This window comes from Odocoileus virginianus, chromosome 12 (genome assembly GCF_023699985.2).
Source record: "Odocoileus virginianus isolate 20LAN1187 ecotype Illinois chromosome 12, Ovbor_1.2, whole genome shotgun sequence".
Classification (NCBI taxonomy): domain Eukaryota; kingdom Metazoa; phylum Chordata; class Mammalia; order Artiodactyla; family Cervidae; genus Odocoileus; species Odocoileus virginianus.
In genome coordinates, this window is record NC_069685.1 from 16,319,619 (window position 1) to 16,341,838 (window position 22,220).

A 22,220-nucleotide genomic window follows, 5' to 3' on the forward strand; every position below is an offset into this window, starting at 1 on the left:
TTTAGAAGTATCCATTGATGGAATTTTCCTAAAATTAGGTTATGGTCTATTTTAGAAGTGAGTTTAAGTCTGGACGGAATGACTCTTACTGCTTTTAAATGAGCTTTTCCCTCAGCTTAAAATTAGAACTCAAACAAGCAAGCAAAAAATAAGTTTACTAACAACATTTATGTTTTGTCCATTAAACATAATTACCCACAAAATAATTTTTTAGTGTATTAGATTTGGTATGGTCGATTGACTTTTCAATTTCTTGAAAGTACCTTTGAAAAATACAGAACCTCTAATTAAAGGTTCAGGCCCTGAAAGTGGCATTTTGTCTATAAATATTAGTGATGTCTTTTATACAGTGGTTAGTTGAGACCAATATCAATTTCTTTGCAGGAATATTTAGTACTGTAGTCATTAATCATAGCTTCTGTCAAGTGCACTTGAGTAAATCCAATTGCTCGGTTTTCAGGAGCAATCTGTGAGAAACATTATATGCTGGAGAAGAGGGTTTGCATTTGAGGGAGACTTATTTAAATTGTCATATTAAGTTATTAATAAAAATATTGCTGTTTAAAAAAACCACCAGTTCTTTAAGTGACTAATTTTCAGGCTATCTTATAAAATTGTTTGAGTTCTTTTTGAGATTTTACTTAAATCAGAGTTCACATTACCTGGCCTTGAGTAAAGATTGGTTAATGAAAAGTTCCTACTGATTTGAAGTTAGGAAAAACTTCTTGTCCTTGAGGAATAATCACCTTGTCACAGGTTTTCTAAAATTAAAGTAGTACTTTGAGAGAGTACCTTTTCATGGCTGGTAAATATATGCACGTAATTACGAAAGAAAGACAATGTAGTTTTAAAAAATCCTTTACTATCAGTATCCTAAAATCTCTAAAGACATAGTTGTTACTTCTTCAAAGAAGGCCTTTGTGATTTGGTCACGCCAAAGATTAGTAGTGATAATAGAGTTGCTCATCAGTGTGAGAGAAGAAAATGAATTCACCTTTTAAAGAAAAGTTTAGTATAACCAAATTGGGGGACAAAAAGGAAAACAAACCTGAAAAGTTGAAAAAATGAATTTTTGAAAGCCCAAGAAAGTGTGCACAATGATAGACCTCAAAACACCCCTCTCTGATTAGTGAGACTGTTCAGGTTCTTGCACTGTTGTTTTTTTAGAAAGAAAAAATGTATATAAAGTGCATTGGTAAATTCAGAAGTGCCCATTAATATTTCATGTTGGCACAATTCTGGAAAATAGCCAGCGTTCACTAAATTTTCTTGGAATAGGCAAGACATCTAATTTTCGAAACTGGAACATTTTATACAAACTAATATAAATTAGTTATTTACTGTTTTAAAAAGAGTAAAGGAGGAAAGTCCAGCCCACAACTTTGGGGCTACAGATGACCCTGGATGCATCCCATGATCTAATTGCAGGAACTTCCTGGTCTTAAATGGGGGCAATTCCAGCCCAGAGAGGGCCTCACTCAGCTTTGCTCTGCTACAGACTAGTGCTAATCTAGCTTATAGGACTTTCTTGACCAAAAGTTCTGAGAACTGATTGGCTTAGCTCAGAAAGGGTAACTGCAATTTGTGTTCTTTGGCCATACAATTTTCAAAATAAAATTTAAATCGCTATAACTTCTGCCAAGTAAGAAAAATAGCTGATGACACCATGAATTTCAAAATACATAGACTGAGGCAAACTCATTTTGTGTTAAAGAGGTATTTTGTCTCCTGTGTCATTTAAAAATAAGTCATTAAAAAAAATACAATGAGACCCTATGAGACAAACAAATTCTGTAATTTTGTTGATTAAAGTCTCTCAGAGAAATCCAAACTAAGCCAGCTTTGGAGGTCCTTTAATTAAATGCTGCAGTGTCTGTTGTTTATTAGTTGGTCAAGAAATTCATTTGGGTATTTCCATAAAAGGTTACAGGAACACCTGAATGAACTTATTTTGCCGACCCAATAGTTCCCACAATTTTAGGAGAAAAGAGAGCAGACACACCTACAAGTGCAGGTACAAGTTCCTGATTTAAAATGTGATTTTATTTTTCCAAAATCAGCCTTCAAGGAAAAATCTAATTGGTTACCATTTCTGATAAATAATTTTTTAAGTCAGTGTGTTTGGTTTTAGTTTAACTTGCTTTGTTTTGTATTTTAGGAAGATGGGAAATAGAAGAATTGAAAGAAAATCGAATACCTGGTGATCGAGGACTGGTATTGAAATCTAGAGCAAAGCATCATGCAATATCTGCTGTGTTAGCAAAACCCTTCATCTTTGCTGATAAACCTCTGGTAGTTCAGTAAGTTTTATTATGTTTTGAATACTTTTTCTAACATTTATTTTAGTTTTGTATAATTTGGCTTCTGAATATGGGTATAAAATGGGTATAAAAATTCGGATTTCCCTTTCCCATTTCATTTATTTAAATACACAATGTGTGTATATGCACAAACACCCTGAAGTTTTGAACGAAGTGAAGATTTGTTGCAAAATGTATTAATATAATATTTGCTATAATATGCAGTATTTCACCAGCATAAACTATATAGTGCATATTAAAATCACCATATTTGTTTTAACTCTTTATTTCAAATTGACTTGCTGTTGAGATGTATTAACTTCAATATATTTTAAATAGAACTATAAATATTGCTGTTGAACCAGTGATAAGATTCAAAGGCAGTAAATTTGTTTTCAAGAGGAAATGCCCTTTTAAAGGTCTGCATTCTCACAGAGTTTTCCTCTCCCCTCCCTCAAAATATGACATACACTAGTTTTGTGGTATTGTTTGCATGTGTAACTATCGTAAAATCAAGTATTGATTCCTCAAGCTTGTTTCACCTATACTGCTATAAATCCAAAATATAGCTGTACAAATACAGTTACAAAACAAATGAAATTCGTATTAAAAACAAAGGAAAGGAAATGTAGAAATGTTACTTTCTATCTTATATCAAAAGATTGGGCTGTCCAGAGTTAATTACAGCCTAAGAAGTACTACTAACTATAAACTAACTATAAACTTGTTTTAAATTTTTTGTTAGTATGTTAAATATATGCCTGCATGGTATAACTAAAATGCCATTTTGTATTTTAAAAATGTAAAACAATATGACATTTGGTATAATTGGTTTAATTTTTTGGCTGTGATGCCTTGATTTAGTTGCATTGTTATTTCAAGAAATTTAAAATATCAAATGTCAAAAGAATATACAACCATTTAAACAAATGAAGAATATTACCACAAGTATTTACTGGGATTAATATTTGAGCTTGATGTTATGGCATTATTCAGAGTTTAATATTTATTTCTTCTTGAAAATTTGAGAGTAATCTTATTGTTAATTTAGGTGAATATAATATAGTTTTCTATTTTAATCTTTTGTGGCCTAAATGAAAGGGTAAAGGAAAATAATACGAAATTTAACTTCTCCAGGGTAAAATGAATCAAGTTTGGTATTTTCAGAAAGTATAAATCACTGCTAGGCAAGTAAGTGAAAGATAGCTTACAAGATTGGAAGCAAAGATAGTAAGTCTAAAAAATTATTAAAGCAATTGTGAACTGAAAAAAGAAAAGGAGAATCAAAAAGAATTGAATTAGTGGTCTTTGATATGCTTGAAAACAATTCAAAGAAGGATAATGAGTATTTAGTTTTCTTAATTTGGATAAAATGAAATAGTATAGATAAAATAAATTTTGTATTAACTATTATAAATACTATACTATTATAAATACTATTTATAACTATTGTAAATACTATGAATATAGTATAACTCATAAATATGAACTATTTAAGACATAACTTTAAAACTGCTTTTCCCAAATTATTAATATGCCTTATGTGGTCATATAAGTTTTAGAAACTAAGAATATCTGAACCTTAAAGATAAGGAAGCATATTTGCCCATTAAAGATTCTGAAGAGTTCTACATAAGAAAACATATTTTTAATTTGAACATTGTGCTTCCCAAACATATTTGACCACAGAAGTTTTTTCCACCCTAAACAATAATTACTATTTAATAGGACAGTTTAGAAAATAGCAGCCTAAAGAGAAGAGGGTTAACATATACTCTGCATTTATCCTCATTTTTCCTGTGATTTAAGATTAGCAGCATGCAGTTCGTCCAGCTCTATGACTTACATTTCACTGATCCTCGATTTCATTGTGAACTGTTTATTACTAGGCACAAGGTAATGATTTGAAAAATCTGGAAGTATGCAGCATATGAGGTAGACATAGTGATCAAGTCTAGGCATAATAAGATAGCGTAATTCTCTTACATTTATAAAGACAATTTACACAATTGTTATCTCTAGTTCTTTTCACAGATCCCTCAGATCACCTATAATAAAGCTTTATCATTTTATTTTACTTAGAGTCGCAAGTATTTACCTTTAGTTCACATTATACACCATTTGTTTTACTTCATGCTCTTCAAAGACATGTTTCATGAAGGAAAAGTTTATCAGCTACTGCTAAAATAAAAATATTGATAAGGCCTTGAGGAAAACAAACTCCTTCATTTAAAACGTGAAAAAGAACAAAACAAAACTTTTCTTCTGATCATAACAGAAGCTAACATCTTTGAGCATTTATTGACCCATCACTGTGCAAGATGACGTCTAGTCATCTTAACAGTCCTTAGAGGTGTGGATGTGGGCAGTGTTCCCTCATGATAGATGAGCAGATAGAGACCAGAGCTTCTACCAAAATCAAGAACAAATCTCGGATCTTTCTGACTCCAAAGTGCTTGCTTGTAACCACTGTTGTAGAAATCTGGAGAAATAAAGCAGAATGTAAAGTAGGGAGGGGAAATCACCATCAAGTCCAGCAACTCAGAGATTATCACTTAAAATTTTACTGTATTTTCTGTACTCTTTTCTATATAAAATGCCTATTACTAATTGGGCTCAAACTGTCAAAGTTTTGTATACTTTTTTTTTTTACTTTGTCACTGAAGTCTCTTCAGAAACATTTTAAACTATAATTTTTTATTAAAATTATCACTATATCCTGTTACTTCTCTGGTTTTCATCTGCTTTTGCTTTAATTCATTAAACCAGTCATAACAGTTTTGGTTTTCACTGTTTTTCACTTTGATATACATTTCCTCATTGACTTTTGTCACACGTAATTCACCAATTTACTGAAAATCTCTTCTAAATATTGTTCAGTAAGACTGTCTATTGCCTAAACAAGACAGTAGAACTTTTGATGAGAATTACAGTGTTGTAAATCCAAGAAGACTGCCCTGTCAGTTCACTTTTTTAGCTGTTAACACTGTATTTCCCCTACCTCCTGGCTGCTAAGATATGAAATATTCCAGGTTTACAAAGTCTCTTTGCTGGGGTTATTTAATTAAATGTACAACTTTATAAACCTGGTTTAGGTGTAGCTGAACTAAAAGACAAATTAGTATTAAACTGAATAGCTAAGATCATTAGCAATTTCCTAGAAACCTATGCTGTAACTATGATCCCCATAGTCTTTGTTTCTCACTTTATAAAAAGTATGTATAGTACGTACCTTATTTTAGTTTGAAGTTTCCTGCTGAAGGTTTTAATCAAAGTATCTTATTCTTAATTAAACAGTTTTGATGAAAAGATTTATTTCAGCAAATTAGTTGGCTTTTCTGTAGTTGTTTATAGTCATCCTATTTTCAATATATTAAGAATGTTCATGGAAAAGGCCTTTCTGCTTGTCCTCACAGGTTGTGGATGTACTTGGTGTGAGCTTTCTGGTAATGTAAATGTTTGTGTTTAAATGAATTGAGAGTAATACATTAGATTTTGAAGAGCAATTAGTAATTTTTATTTATCAGCAGTATGATTCTTTTTCCCTTCATTTAGATATGAAGTAAATTTTCAAGATGGTATTGATTGTGGAGGTGCATACATTAAACTCCTAGCAGACACTGATGGTTTGAATCTGGTATGATATTTTAATGTTTAAGAAAGCCTTATTAAAGTTAATAAGTATTTCTAAGGAGTAATTGACACAACTGAAATTTTTATTTTCACCTGAAGGTCAAAAATAACTTTGAAAATTTGTATCTAAGATGAATTTATATAGCTTTTCCATGTGCCTTCAAGTTTCATACACAGCCATGTCACTTGATGGCATCAGTTTTGTAATCTTTAGCAACGTGAAAAAGGTTGCCAAGTCTATAAAATAAAATATAACCTGGTGCTTATAAATGTCACCGAAAGATCAACTTACAGTTATTTTCTGTACAAAGTAATAATCATAAGTTTGTTAGGAGAAGTAAGATAATGGAGCAAAGTAGTAAAACAAAATGGCCAAAGAATCAAATTAAAAAGGCAGGTCAGCTCAGGAGTTAGCAGTCTGCAAAAATTTACTAACTTAAAAATGTTAAGTTCATAATGAAGCAGGTTATATTAGAACCATTTGAAATTTGGAGACATTTCTTATAGCATCCTCCCACAGGAGGCTGTGTCAGAATTCCTGCATATAACAAATATAAAACGAATGAGACGTTAATGAGATATTTGTCAGGATTCCTGGATATGAAACATTAAAGGATTCATTTACTTAGATAAGGTCAAGGGGCAGCCGTTTGCAGTTTATGGTGCAACTCTCAGGTGTTGTGAGGGGACAGTCACCTGGGGCACCATGGCAATAATAAAGTCAAATACCAAGTATTTTTCTAAGCACTTGATCTGGTTAACTCAGTTAATCCTTAGAGAAGCCTTATAAGGTACGTACTATTATTATCCCCATCAGAGGTGTGAAATAGAACGACAGGGAGGTTGGAAGATTTGCTCAGGGCCACACATAGCTGGTTTAAAGGCAACAGCAGGATCTGAACTTCAGTATCTGATGCGAGATGCCATGCTCTTAACCAGTGAAAGTGAAGTGAAATCGCTCAGTCGTGTCTGACTCTTTGCAATCACATGGACTGTAGCCTACCAGGATCCTCAGTCCATGGGATTTTCCAGGCAAGAATACTGGAGTGGGTTGCCATTTCTTAACCAGTAGGCCATGCCAAATGAATCCATGGGATTTTCCAGGCAGGAATACTGGAATGGGTTGCCATTTTCTTCTTCAGGGGATCCTCCCAACCCAAGGATTGAGCTCAGGTCTCCCACATTGCAGGCAGACTCTTTACTGTCTGAGCCTCCCAGGAATCCCGAAGAGAAATGACTGTGGTAAAATGGGGAGCAGGTCACTGTATCTGTTCTTCACTTTGTGCTTCATTAAAGGGCACCACTTTCTGGTGTCTTACTGAATAGTAGTAGTGGCTAAGTAAGCACTGTAGTCTTCAGTCACAGTATGTTTTTCTCTATGCTTTATTTTCTTAATAAGATATTAATCAGATCTATATAGAGTAATTAAAGCCTATTATGTTGTTGTTAAAGTGGTTCCAGCTTCTCTCCTACATCTTCAAAATGGAAGTAGTGTGTGCATTTTAAGAAAAAAAAATCTGTTTTGAAATAAAATTTGTCATTTTTCCACATCCTTTATTGTCAATGTGTCAACTAACTCTTTGGTGAATTAGCATTTAATACATTTTGTGACCTCTACCCAGTGGGGTAGAATAGAGAAACTCATTAACTATTTCAGTTCTGGACTAATCCTAATACTCATCTCTCTTTGAAGGAAAATTTCTATGATAAAACATCTTATACCATTATGTTTGGACCAGATAAATGTGGAGAAGATTATAAACTTCATTTTATCTTCAGACATAAACATCCCAAAACTGGAGTTTTTGAAGAAAAACATGCCAAACCTCCAGATGTAGACCTTAAAAGGTTCTTTACAGACAGGAAGACTCATCTTTATACCCTTGGTATATCCTTTTAATTCATTCATTAATTTAAAAGTATTTGCTGACTACCACTATTTTCACAGCAAGTGCTTTGGGAGAAGCGGGCATAGGTACTTCTATTAAGGATTTATCTTTTTAGGAAAATCAGACACACATACTTACAGCACAGGCAGAAAGTGCCATATGAGATACAGTTAAGAGCTCAAAAGCAATACTGCTTTCACTTAAGAAGCTTTGGGAGAATCTGGTGAAGGTGATTCTGTTTGACCTAATCTTGAAGTTTAGATATACCATGTGGAACATAGGACAGGAAAGGGATATTTTAGGTACCCTGACATTAGTGATGCTGACAGAATAGAAAACTGGAAAAAAGGTTAAAGAGGGAGAAACCCTTAACATTAGACTTTGCATAGGCAGTTATCATTGTTGGGTCCTGCCTGCTGGTAGTTAAAGGGAAAGCACTCAGCAACCATCTATTAACATACTTAGCTTTACTTTTTCAGCTACGAGTTTGTGTATACACTGACTGGGAGGAACATTATATAGGATTGTCTCTCCTCTTTCCAGGTGCATATAGTTATGTTCTATGATTACTTAAAATCCTAGCGTGTCAGAACCTAACAGGACAACTCCATCCAAGACTAACATGTATCAACTTTCTTCCTCAAAACCGCAGTTACAGAAACTTTCCTTTTTGTCTGCCAAGGCAGAGACCAATTTTATTTTTAGTATTAATATCAAAAACCTTTCTCTGAAATTGTAAAATAGTACTGGGCATTTGGGGGAATGTAAGGTAAACTGTCAAAACATAGAAATAATGAGAAATTATAACTAGAACAGAAAAAATGAATTTTAATTAGGCTTTGTATAAACCCAGTCAAAACCAATATGATAGTATATATATCAGAGGACACAATTCCACTTTCAGGAATTTATCCAAAGAAAACAATCCAGAAGGAAGAAAATGACCTGTGTGTAAAAATATACTGTAAATTGGAAGCAACTCAAATGTTGCAGTAGTGGTTTTCTTTCTATGCAGTACAATACAAAAAGATAACTATGAAAATGTTCAGCTTATAATATTAAAATGGGGAAAGGAAAGTTGGAGGCACATTCTGATGGCCACTAGACAAATTATGCAAACAAAAACAGTTTAGAAAAGTCTTTAACTTTTATTAATCACCTGATAGGTACCATGCTCTGTGCTAGGTGCTTTGTTGAGAACAGTCATGTGAGGTGAGCAGTTTTTATTTCGCCTTAATTTAGGTTAAGTAACTTGCCCTAGGAAATAAAAGTAATTGGTAGAGCTGGAATTAAAATTCAAGCAAATTCTTAAACATTTGCTTTTCTTACTATGATACACAAAAACTTTGTTGTGCTAGGATTATCCACTTTTAAAGGACTTTTTTCCTTTTAAAAAAAGTTTCTGTGTTATATTCTCATAACATTATTCTGTAGTTGTTCTAAGAACCTTACAGAATCCCTTTAAAAGAGTTTATAATCCAGTGCCTTTTGTGGTGAATTCATTTAGAATATTTAAAACTGTTTTCTAATGGAAAGTTTTTTGGCTAAAGATTTTTGATAAAGATGTCTTTTCATATGGGTGTAATTGTCATGTGCTTTTTTGGATTTACTGTAATTTTAAAATACTTAAGTTGCAAAATTGAGTCAGAAAATACTCTTTCAGGGGTTTTTCTTGAGAAATGCGTGTTTTGAATTAGAAAGAGTCTAGTACATTTTTGCATTTAAGATCTTATTGTTAGTTGTACTTCAGTCTTTTTTCCTTTGTGTAGTAATGTAGTTTTATAGTCTCAGCTGTAATAGAAAATGGTGGAGAAAAAAAGAGAAGGGAGGAAACACTGAGTGTTCATTTGCATTATTTGAATTTGTATATAAATTGCAATATTTGATTTTGACATAAACAATTTGGCATTGTTGTGACTGAAAACCTCTGGAGATTGTTTCAGTAAAGTTTTTTCAGAAAGTGGTAGTCTACATAGCTAGTTAAGTCAGGATCATCCTGACATTTATTGACAGCTCCTACTTCCTTAACTGGGCTTCCCAGGTTGCTCAGTTGGTAAAGAATCAGCCTGCAATGCAGGAGGCCCAGGTTCTATCCCTGGGTGGGGAAGATCCCTTGGAGAAGGAACAGCTGCCCACTCTGGAGAGAATCAGACACGACTCAGCAACTAAACTACCGCTACCATCACCCCTTCCTTAACTTACTTCACTAAAAGCAAATGTTAAGCTATTACTTTTTATCTGCCATTCTTTCCAAAGATAAAAATTGTACTCAGTGACTCCCCAACCTGTGTTTACAGAAGGGAGAGAGAGATTTCTTTTGTTTTTATACTCATAGCAGTCCTTATGAAACTTTTGACGGGGTAACTTTTAAAGAGATAGAGTTTACCTTGAAACAACATACAACATACCAAAGCATGAGCTTGAGTGTTTTCAATCATCCTTGAAATACTTTACACTACAATGTAGGAATCAAAGAATTTGAAATGCCGATGAGTTTTATAGATTTCTAGGAGATCATAAGAATGTGTGAATACTAAAGTCCTGATTTTGGCTTCTAGATTAGGGTTATATAGAAGGATGTCCTTGTTTATAGGAAATGTGCATTAAACCGTTCAGGGATGATACAGATGAGGTCAATAACTTACTCTAAAGTAATTCAAGAAAAAGTGAAGTTCTTTATATATACCTGCAACTTTTAAATTTTGAGGTCATTTCAAAAAATTATTTTAAAATAGTGAAGATTGGGTTGTATTCTGTAACTATAAAAGACTAAAGCTGAATGGTTATGTGAGTCCTAAATTGAGTTACCAATTGGGTATTTTTTAATTTGAGAAGTAATGGAGTGTTTTATTAAATATTATTAAAATTTTATGTTTGGTTTTAGAAGACATTGTATCTAGTGATTTTGGCATATTTTGATTTAATACATTGGTAATTCCTCTATTCTGGTTGAGAGAAAATTTTACCCATGAAGTTTGGGGTAGTTTTATTATTTAGAAGATTATTTTTAACATTTCTATCAGTATGATAAGTATAATATGTTTAAATTGGTCTTTAGTGATGAATCCAGATGACACATTTGAAATATTAATTGATCAGATAGTTGTAAACAAAGGAAGCCTACTAGAGGATGTGGTTCCTCCTATCAATCCTCCCAAGGAAATTGAAGACCCCAGTGATAAAAAACCTGATGATTGGGATGAAAGAGCAAAAATCCCTGATGCTTCTGCTGTCAAACCAGAAGACTGGTAAGCAAAGAATTCAGTAGCAAAGCACTGTTTGGCACAAAGTAATAAAATGTAACATATAAGTGAAGTTTACAACCAATGAAACATATTCTTTTAAACATCAGAAACACTTATTTTGACTTTTAGGAGAAATACTTCTCTGAAATGGATTTTGCACTTCCTACCTTTTAATTATCTTAATTTTCAGTTTAATTAATTTTGTTCCTTTTTCATATATGTATATATATATATATAATGTATACTTCCAGTATGTATATTTTATTTTGTATTCTTTCAGTGCTGTGGGGAAAAATACCATGAGTCCAAAGCACCAGCACTTTAATTTCTGTTTCCAGTTTGATCTTTCTTATGTATGTGTGTGCATATTTTACATAGTTGTGGTCGTTGCAGTTAATGATTAGTTGGCTTTAAATAACCATATCCTCAGCATCTTATAAAACTATATGGGATGCACTCGTCTTCCCAGGAGGCGCTAGTTACATTATATTACATTAAATAATCGGCTTGTGAAGGCAAAAGACGCAAGAGACAGAAATTCGACCCTGGATAGGGAGGATCCGCTGGAGAAGGAAATAGCCACCCACTCGGTCCTCTTGCCTGGGAAAGCCCCTGGACAGAGGCGCCTGGCAGCCAGGTCCGTGCAGCTGCAGAAGAGTCAGGCATGCGGAGCACATGTGCAGCGGCAGCATGCGAACATTGCCTTTCTCTCTGGGGCTGGTCATAATTTTTGTAGCAGAGAGCAGAAGTTTTAAATTTTTATGAAGTCTGGTTTGTCAGTATTTGTCCTTGATTATTTATGGTTTTTGCATCTTCCTAAGATACTATGCCTAAATGTGACAAAGATTTTTTGTTTTCTAGACAAATAATTTTGACTAAAATAAAACTCTGTTCGAAGTTTGTTATTACATGTAGTGTGAGATATAAATCAAGATTAATTTTCAAAAATATGGATGTCTAATTGTTCTACTCTTAGCATCCATTTAATGTCCATACTGATGTCCCCTCTTTCTTTTCTGCTATGGTGATTAGAGTTTTTTCTTGATGAGTTTATCTACAGGTTGATCAATTTTATTGAGCTGTTTGGAGGACAGGCTTTTGTTTTAGTTTTTCCCTTTTGTTGGCCTTTTTTCTATTCTTCTTACTTTGGACTTAATTTGCTTCCCTTTTCTTCTTTTTTAAGGTAGAAAGTAATTTCTGATAGAAGCACCTATAAATTTTCTCTCAGCACTGCTTTAACTACGTTCCACAAATATCTACTGTTTCTGAGAACATTCATTCATACTGTTCTATAATTTCCCTAGTGATTTCTTCTTTGATTTACATATTTTTTAAAGTGTTACTTTGTTGCCAATTATTTATGGATTTTCCAGATAAGATTTTCACTTTAACTCCCAATATAATCCTATTGTTGTCAGAAAACATTCACAATGTTACTTACCTCAGGTTAGTTGATAGTGTTGTTCTAAAGCCTTTATATTCCTAATGGTTTTCAGCCTGTTCTCTTATTGGGAAGAGAAAATAAGTCTTCATCTATGATTGTAGATTTGTCTTTATCTCCTTTGAGTTTTATTTGTTTTGCTTTGTGTAATTTGAAAGTCTAGATCACTAGATCAGTTCACAGCGTTTCATGACCTCTTGAGGAACTGACCTTTTTATTATTATGAAATGTTCTTTATAAACTCATAATACTCTCTGTCATGGAATCTGCTTGGTCTGACGTGAGATCAACACTCCCATTTCTTTTAATCATGGTTCCACTGAATATTATTTTCCATTATTTACCTGTAACCTGTATGTTGTTGTTATTCAATTGCTAAGTTGTATCTGACTCTGTGACCCCATGGACTGTGGCGCACCAGGCTTCCAGGTCCTTCACTATCCCCCGGAGTCTGCTCAAACTCATGTCCATTGAGTTGGTGATGCCATCCAGACATCTCATTCTCTGACACCCCCTTCTCCTCCTGCCTTTCCATCTTTCCGAACATCAGGGTCTTTTCCAATGAGCCAGCTTTTCGCATCAGGTGGCCAAAATATTGGAGCTTCAGCATCAGTCCTTCCAATGATATTCAGGGTTGATTTCCTTTAGAATGGACTGGTTTGATCTCCTTTCTATTCAAGGGACTCTGAACTGTCTTCTCCAACACCACAGATTGTTCAGCACTCAGCTTTCTTTATGGTCCAGCTCTCACATCCATACCTGACTACTGGAAAAACCACAGCTTTGACTGTATGGACCTTTGTTGGCAAAGTCATGTCTCTGCTTTTTAATATGCTGTCTAGGTTGGTCATGGCTTTTCTTCCAAGGAGCAAGCATCTTTTAATTTCATGGCTGCAGTCACTGTCCACAGTGATTTTAGAACCCAGGAAAAGAAAACTTGCCAATGTTTCCACTTTTCCCCCACCTATTTGCCATGAAGGGATGGGACTGGATGCCTTGATCTTAGTTTTTTGAATGTTGAGTTTCAAGCCAGTTTTTTCAGTCTCCTCTTTCACTTTATTCAAGAGGCTCTTTAGTTCCTCTTCGCTTTCTGCCATTAGGGTGGTATCATCTGCATATCTTAGGTTGCTGATATTTCTCCTGCAATCTTGATTCCAGCTTGTGATTCTTCCAGTACAGCATTTCACATGATATATTCTGCATATCAGTTAAATAAGCAGGGTGACAATATACAGCCTTTGATGTACTCTTTTCCGAATTTTGAACCAGTCCATTGTTCCATGTCCAGTTCTACTTCTTGACCAGTAGAACTTGACCAGTTCTACTCCTTTCTCAGGAGGCAGGTAAGGTGGTCTGGTATTCCCATCTCTTTCAGAATTTTCCACAGTTTGTTGTGATCCACACAGTCAAAGGCTTTAGCATAGTCACTAAAGTGGACGTAGGTTTTCTGGAGCTCCCTTTCTTTTTCTATGATCCAGTGGATGTTGGCAGTTTGATTTCTGGTTCCTTTGCTTTTTCTAAATCCAGTTTGTACATCTGGAAGTTTTTGATTCATGTATTGTACAGCCTACCTTGAAGGATTTTGAGCATTACCTGTATATGCCTTTATTTTTCAGGTGATTTTCTTGTAGTCAACTATATTTGGGTCTTGCCTTTTAATTGGAATGTTTTAAATCATCTACATTTAATGCACTTATTGATACAGTTAGATATAAACCTGCTGTCTCGCTGTTTGTTTTCTCTTTGTCCCATATAGTCTCTGGCTTTTAATAAAATTGTTTCCTGACTGTCTTTGGATTGAGTTACTTTTTTGAGTCTTCCGTTTTTCTTTCTGTTGGCCTTTCGGCTTTCCTCTGTAGGCTGTGTTTTACTGAATGCTCTAGGTTTCGCAGTGTGCGTCTTAAACCTATTTCAGTCTCCTCTCAAATAATGTTAACTGCTAATGGGTAACACTTGGCCATTATTTCTCTAAATATTTGTATATGCCTCCACATCTCTTTTAGGGAGATGCACTTAAAAATGTGTTAGACTGCTTTACATTTGTTAAACAAGTCACTGAGGATCTATTCATTTTTTTTAAACCAGTTTTTCCTGTGTACCTCATTTTGGAAAGTCTATTCCTGTTCAAGTTCTTGTTTTTTTGTAAACATTGAGGTTACCACCTATTGAAAGCACGGAATGTTGCTCCTGGAAAACCAAGTGTTACCTTGTTAACTCTCTTGTAAATAAAGAGGGATACTGATTAGCAATGAAAATGTCTTTGCCTTCAGGAAAATAGTACAAGAGGGAAGTAACTTGGATAGGAAGATAGGAAGTACGGTACCTTTAAAAAAAATTAGTAAGTCACTTACCAGTGTATCGCTTCCATAACTCATGCTGTCAGAAAAGACAGGACTGTGTTTGTCTGTGTGCACTTTCTAATTGCTTCATATTTGCCCATAAAGAGTAAGGGTGGGACATATGTTTGCCCTTAAAGAGAAAAACTATTTACCAATCTCATTCTGATGGGTGAAATCTGTGAGAATTTGTTTTATAAAGTACTAAAAGAGCCTTAAATTTTAAACTCAGGTTACTCTGAGCCCTAAGAGACCTTCAGATAGTAATGATATCAGGAAAGTATAAGTCTTTACATGTATACAGTGGATTATTTCAGTTTTGTTACTCAGTCTTCACATATATAGAGTAAATTATTTCAGTTTGTTATTCAAGTTTTGTTTGGAAAAGCATAATTAAATTCTAGATAAAATTCCTGCTTTTCTGAAAAGATGAAAATTATATTAGTAATTCTATTATGTACTTACTGTGACTATGTTTATATACTTTGGAGCTTACTTTCTAAATGATTTTTTTAATGAAAATATAAAAATTACCAGGAATATGGAGAGTTTTAAAAAAATAATATTGGAGTAGGGAAGACCTTTCCAAATACAGCATAAAATTGAAGAATCATAAAGGAAAATCTTAATAAATTTCAGCTACATGAAAATAAATTATTTTTGTATGACAAAAAACCCCACCATAAACTACCTAAAAATACATGAGAAACTGGAAAAAATTTAATTCACATAATAATTATAAATTATAATTAATAAAATTAATAATTTCTTGTTAATTTCTAATATATTCCAGGATATTAATTGTAGCATTATTTGTTATAGTAAGCTTTGGGAAACACTAAATATCCTCAACAATAAATGAATTATTATTTATTCACAAAGTAGAAAACTATGAAACTGTGAGGAATAAAGCAGATATATATTTATATAAAATAGAGCTCCTAGAACAGTCTTGACATGTAGTAGTCTTTCTGTATATGTTTGCTGATGAATGGTTTCTCTTTAATTTTAATAATATATTTTATTTAACTCAATAGAGCCAAAATGTTATTACTTCAACAAATAATATAAGAAGATGAATGAGTTTTTATGTGAACAAAAACAAGGTCTAACATACTCGGTAGTTCAGTTCAGTCACTCAGTCGTGTCTAACCCTTTGTGACCCCATGGACTGCAGCACGCCAGGCCTCCCTGTCCATCACCAACCCCCGGAGTCCACCCAACTCATGTCCATTGAGTCGGTGATGCCATCCAACCATCTCGTTCTCTGTCGTCCCCTTCTTCTCCTGCCTTCAGTCTTTCCCAGAATGAGGGTCTTTTTAAATGAGTCAGCTCTTTACATCAGGTGGCCAAAGTATTGGAGTTTCAGCTTCAACATCAGTCCTTCCAATGAACACCCAGGATTGATCTCCTTTAGGATGGACTGGTTAGATCTCCTTGCAGTCCAAGGGACTCTCAAGAGTCTTCTCCAACACCACAGTTCGAAAGCATCAATTCTTTGGTGCTCAGATTTCTTCATAGTCCAACTCTCACATCCATACATGACTACCTTACATGACTCTTCTCTCTCCTTGCTATTCTTTGGAACTCTGCATTCAAATGGGTATATCTTTCCTTTTCTCCTTTGCTTTCCACTTCTCTTCTATTCACGGGTATTTGTAAGGCCTCCTCAGACAGCCATTTGCTTTTTTGCATTTCTTTTTCTTGGGTCTTGATCCCTGTCTCCTGTACAATGTCAGGAACCTCTGTCCATAGTTCATCAGGCACATCATCAGATCTAGTCCCTTAAATCTATTTCTCACTTCCACTGTATAATCATAAGGGATTTGATTTAGGTCATACCTGGATTGTCCAGTGATTTTCCCTACTTTCTTCAATTTAAGACTGAATTTGGCAATAAGAAGTTCATGATCTGAGCCACAATCAGCTCCCGGTCTTGTTTTTGCTGACTGTAGAGAGCTTCTCCATTTTTGACTGCAAAGAATATAATCAATCTGATTTCGATATTGACCATCTGGTGATGTCCATGTGTAGCGTCTTCTCTTGTGTTGTTGGAAGAGGGTGCTTGCTATGACCAGTGCGTTCTCTTGGCAAAACTCTGTTAGCCTTTGCCCTGCTTCGTTCTGTACTCCAAGGCCAAATTTGCCTGTTACTCCAGGTGTTTCTTGACTTCCTACTTTTGCATTCCAGTCCCCTATAATGAAAAGGACATCTTTTTTGGGTGTTAGTTCTAAAAGGTCTTGTAGGTCTTCATAGAACCATTCAGCTTCAGCTTCTTCGGCATTACTGGTTGGGGCATAGACTTGGATTACTGTGATATTGAATGGTTTTCCTTGGAAATGAACAGAGATCATTCTGTCGTTTTTGAGATTGCATCCAAGTACAGTATTTCGGACTCTCTTGTTGACTATGATGGCTACTCCATTTCTTCTAAAGGATTCTTGCTCACAGTAGTAGATATAATGGTCATTGAGTTATATTCACCCATTCCAGTCCATTTTAGTTTGCTGATTCCTAAAATGTCAACGTTCACGCTTGCCACCACAGTTAAAAAGCATCAGTTCTTTGGCGCTCAGCTTTCTTTATAGCCCAACTCTCACATCCATACATGACTACAGGAAAAACCACAGCCTTGACTAGATGGACTTTTGTTGGCAAAGTAATGTCTCTGCTTTTTAATATACTGTCTAGGTTGGTCATAACTTTGCTTCCAAGAAGTAAGCATCTTTTAATTTCATGGCTGCAGTCACCATCTTCAGTGATTTTGAAGCCCCCAAAAATTAAGTCAGCCATTGTTTCCACTGTTTCCCCATCTATTTGCCATGAAGTGATGGGACCAGATGCCATGATCTGAGTTTTCTGAATGTTGAGCTTTAAGCCAACTTTTTCACTCTCCTCTTTCACTTTCATCAAGAGGCTCTTTAGTTCTTCACTTTCTGTCATAAGGGTGGTGTCATCTGCATATCTGAAGTTATTGATATTTCTGCTGGCAATCTTGATTCCAGCTTGTGCTTCACCGAGCCCAGCGTTTCTCATGATGTACTCTGCATATAAGTTAAATAAGCAGGCTGACAATATGCAGCCTTGATGTACTCCTTTCCCAATTTGGAACCAGTCTGTTGTTCCATGTCCAGTTCCAACTGTTGCTTCCTGACCTGCATATAGATTTCTCAAGAGGCAGGTCACGTGGTCTGGTATTCCCATCTCTTTCAGAATTTTCCACGCTTTATTGTGATCCACACTAGTCAAAGGCTTTGGCATAGTCAGTAAAGCAGAAATAGATGTTTTTCTGGAACTCTTGCTTTTTTGATGATCCAGCAGATGTTGGCCATTTGATCTCTGGTTCCTCTGCCTTTTCTAAAACCAGCCTGAACATCTGGAAGTTCACAGTTCACATATTGTTGAAGCCTGGCTTGGAGAATTTTGAGCATTACTTTGCTAGCATGTGAGATGAGTGCAATTGTGTGGTAGTTTGAGCATTCTTTGGCATTGCCTTTTTTGGGGATTGGAATGAAAACTGACCTTATCCAGTCCTGTGGCCACTGCTGGGTTTTCCAAATTTGCTGGCATATTGAGTGCAGCACTTTCACAGCATCATCTTTTAGGATTTGAAATAGCTCAACTGAAATTCCGTCACCTCCACTAGCTTTGTTCATCGTGATGCTTCCTAAGGCCCACTTGACTTAACATTTCAGGATGTCTGGCACTACGTGAGTGATCACACCATCATGATTATCTGGGTTGTGAAGATCTTTTTTGTATGGTTCTTCTGTGTATTCTTGCCACCTCTTCTTAATATCTTCTGCTTCTGCTCGGTCCATAGTATTTCTGCCCTTTATTGTGTCCATCTGTGTATGAAATGTTCCCTTGGTATCTCTTAATTTTCTTGAAGAGATCTCTAGACTTTATCATACTATTGTTTTTCTCTATTTCTTTGCACTGATCACTGAGGAAGGCTTTCTTATCTCTCCTTGCTATTCTTTGGAACTCTGCATTCAAATGGGTATATCTTTCCTTTTCTCCTTTGCTTTTCGCTTCTCTTCTTTTCACAGAGGTAGGAAGTGCCTATTGGTACCTTCTGAATTCTGTAATGTACATTTTTAACTGTTTGAATAATTAGTAATTAGCATAAAATACTGTATTTTACAGGGATGAAAGTGAACCTGCCCAAATAGAAGATTCAAGTGCTGTTAAACCTGATGGCTGGCTTGATAATGAACCAAAATTTATTCCCGATCCTAATGCTGAAAAACCCCTTGATTGGTAAGCATTCTTCACCTTCAGATGTCAGTTTCCTGTTTCTTTCATGCTCTTTTGTTACCAGTTGATATGACTGACAGGAGAGTCTTGAGGTTACTCCATGTGCTTTGTTCTGATACCCTAAGGAATGAAGATATGGATGGAGAATGGGAGGCACCTCATATTTCTAACCCAGCATGTCGGATTGGGTGTGGTGAGTGGAGCCCTCCCATGATAAATAACCCGAAATACAAAGGAATATGGAGACCGCCAATGATAGATAACCCTAACTACCAGGTAATCACCACTTTTTCCCATCCCATAGTAAACTTTCTAAAACGCTGTGCTCTTTTATACATCTAGTTATTAATGTTATATTAACTTGAGGAAATTTGATTTGTAATAATGTGCCTTAGCTATCTGAAGTCAAAGAAAATAGATTCCAACCAATTTATGTTTAAAAAGTAAAGTGGGGCTAGCTTCCCTGGTGGCTCAGTGGTGAAGAATCTGCCTGCCTGCAGGAGACACAGTCCTGATCCCTGGTTAGGGAAGATCTCACAGGCCAGGGAGCAGCCAAGCCTGCGTGCCCCAGCTATTGAGCCTGTGCTCCAGAGCCCGGGAACCACGATTGCTAAAGCCGGTGTGCCCTAGAGCCGTGCTCTGCAACAGGAGAAGCCCCTGCAGTGTCCTCCCCAGCCTGCACGCCACAACCGAGAGCTGCGCCCACTCGCCCCGCCTAGGGGAGAGTCAGTGCGGCAGCAGAGACGCAACACAGCCAATAAATAAACAAACATTCTTAAAGTACAGCGTCCTTTAGTTTTCTGGGGTAATAAAACTTAATAACTAAAGATAAGTCACTTCATGCTATTTTCCTTAGTAATGAATTGATGATCACTTTGGAATATTTTATTTTAGCATTAAATATAAGAATTGAGTTCTGATCAAGAGGACTCACACTGTACATTTTAGTAATTGAAGTCTGTGCTTGCTATGGTTTTATTAAAATTCAATTTTTTTCTAATATGAAACATATTTTTTGCATATACTTAGCTTTTGGGGTAGAAGTCCTTATGTTGTTCATTCAATGCTGTAGTTTTATCTAATTATTCATTGACATTTTCTAACATTTATTTTATATACACAGTTATAGACTCTTTTTGCTCACTGTAGTTTTTCTTCATAGAATGACTGTTTTGATAACTTTTGTTTGAGATATATCTTTCCTTCATCAGACTTCAAACACCATGATGCAGGGACCATGTCTGCCTTGATTATCACAGCAGAGCATGCGGCATAGTGCTTGGCACAGAATAGACGTAGGTGATGGCAGGATGAGTCACTGAGTGATCATATCGTCCAGTTTATTTGATTTGATTGACTTTAATCATTTAAGTCTTAATGGAACTTCTGTGTTGAATAATTGTTCTGAGATTCAACCATGAGTGACTGTTGATGCCCATCATAAGTGTATGTTAAAAGACATGGTTCCATTTTTGCCATACAGTAATCTCTTTGATTTGAGCAATTTTAATGATATTGTGCCTTGAGTATCTTTACTAAATGTAAAAAAGAAAGAAACTCATCTAATATAGTATCAATTGTGAAATTTATTTATTTATTTTTTCCATTTATTTTTATTAGTTGGAGGCTAATTGCTTTATAACATTGCAGTGGTTTTTGTCATACATTGAAATGAATTAGCCATGGATTTACATGTATTCCCCATGCCGGTCCCCCCTCCCAATTGTGAAATTTAATTACTCAAGTTTCTGTGGGACTTTCACTCTGCCTTTTTTTTTTTTTTTTTTTGGCTGAGTTTAAAGTCAGTATTATTCATAGGGAACATAGTGTACAGGATAAGAGGAAATAAGATTTTATTTCCAGTGAATTACTAATGAATTAATTATCAGTTAAAGTTTTCTTTTTTTCCAGTTAGTATTGCTAATTTCATTCAACAGCAACTGCTTCTTGAGTAACACTTATAATGAAATTGTTGTTTGAAAATGTGTTTAAATTATTTTTTTTCCAGGGCATCTGGAGTCCTCGAAAAATTCCTAATCCAGATTATTTTGAAGACAATCACCCATTTCTTCTGACTTCTTTCCGTGCTCTTGGTTTAGAGCTTTGGTCCATGACCTCTGATATCTACTTTGATAATTTTATTGTATGTTCAGAAAAGGAAGTAGCAGACCGCTGGGCTGCAGATGGTTGGGCAGTGAAGATACTGATAGAAAATGCTAATGAGGTACACAGTATTTAGCATATGATAATAATAGGATATGGTCCTGGTTATAGGTTATACAGATGGCCTTTTGAAGAGTAAATAGGTGCAATAATTAGTAAATGCTGAAGAAACATAGTTAAATCTATGTAGACAGAATATGAGCTTCACCAAATTATGCTACAACTTCATTATAAACTGTATAGTGAATTATATATATGTAAATCTTCATTTATTAGATTATGATAGCATAAATGATTGAATGCCTTTTGATTGTTTATAGAAATGAGACTGTTATTACTACTATTAGAAATGAGACTTAATATCTTGTCACCTTATCAGTTTGAGGCCTAAGTGGGAACAGAAATCTAAACCTTTATTAATTTTAACTACTTTTCACTTAAAAGAGTACAGAAACTTTTAAAATTTAATTATTATGTTCTAGTTTTTCCCCAAAATTTTAACACCACTTAGGAAAGCTTAAGCTAAATATTTCAACACAGTGCATCTTGGAGAATCTTATCTAGCTTTAAAACCAATTACCCTAAAGAAAAATGTACCTTATATTAGGTTTCTTTGAATATTAGCAAAAACCTCAAAAGAGTAAATAAAGGTAAAAGGATTCTCATTTTGAAACTCTTTTAACTAAAACATTTGAGCAATTTGCTTCCTGAAGTTTGTGTGTGAAATTTGTTAAGAAATAAGAAAAAACATAGCTATTCTTAGGCTGACTTTTCTCTTTTTTTTTTGTAAGTTCTTTAAAAGTACAAAATGAGTTAGAGAGTTTACTTCTAAATGAACCAAGTAATACATCCATGATGAGTAGTACTATCCTGAAACTTACCAGAAAAGAGAACTGTCCTAATTCTTGCTGGAGAATTAGCAGTATTCACCTGTATAGTATAATGTATCTTCT

The 22,220-nt window shown here is 34.8% G+C and overlaps 1 protein-coding gene across 1 annotated transcript in view; it reads left to right on the forward strand.

Annotated features, from left to right (window-relative positions):
• CLGN (calmegin) overlaps window positions 1-22,220 on the forward strand; it is a 42,433-nt gene that overhangs the window by 15,282 nt on the left and 4,931 nt on the right. Inside the window, exons 5-11 of the mRNA XM_070474832.1 lie at window positions 2,159-2,300; window positions 5,856-5,937; window positions 7,627-7,819; window positions 10,881-11,070; window positions 18,994-19,107; window positions 19,230-19,380; window positions 21,113-21,328. Coding sequence (XP_070330933.1) covers window positions 2,159-2,300; window positions 5,856-5,937; window positions 7,627-7,819; window positions 10,881-11,070; window positions 18,994-19,107; window positions 19,230-19,380; window positions 21,113-21,328 — 1,088 coding nt within the window. The remainder of the gene's footprint in view (window positions 1-2,158; window positions 2,301-5,855; window positions 5,938-7,626; window positions 7,820-10,880; window positions 11,071-18,993; window positions 19,108-19,229; window positions 19,381-21,112; window positions 21,329-22,220) is intronic.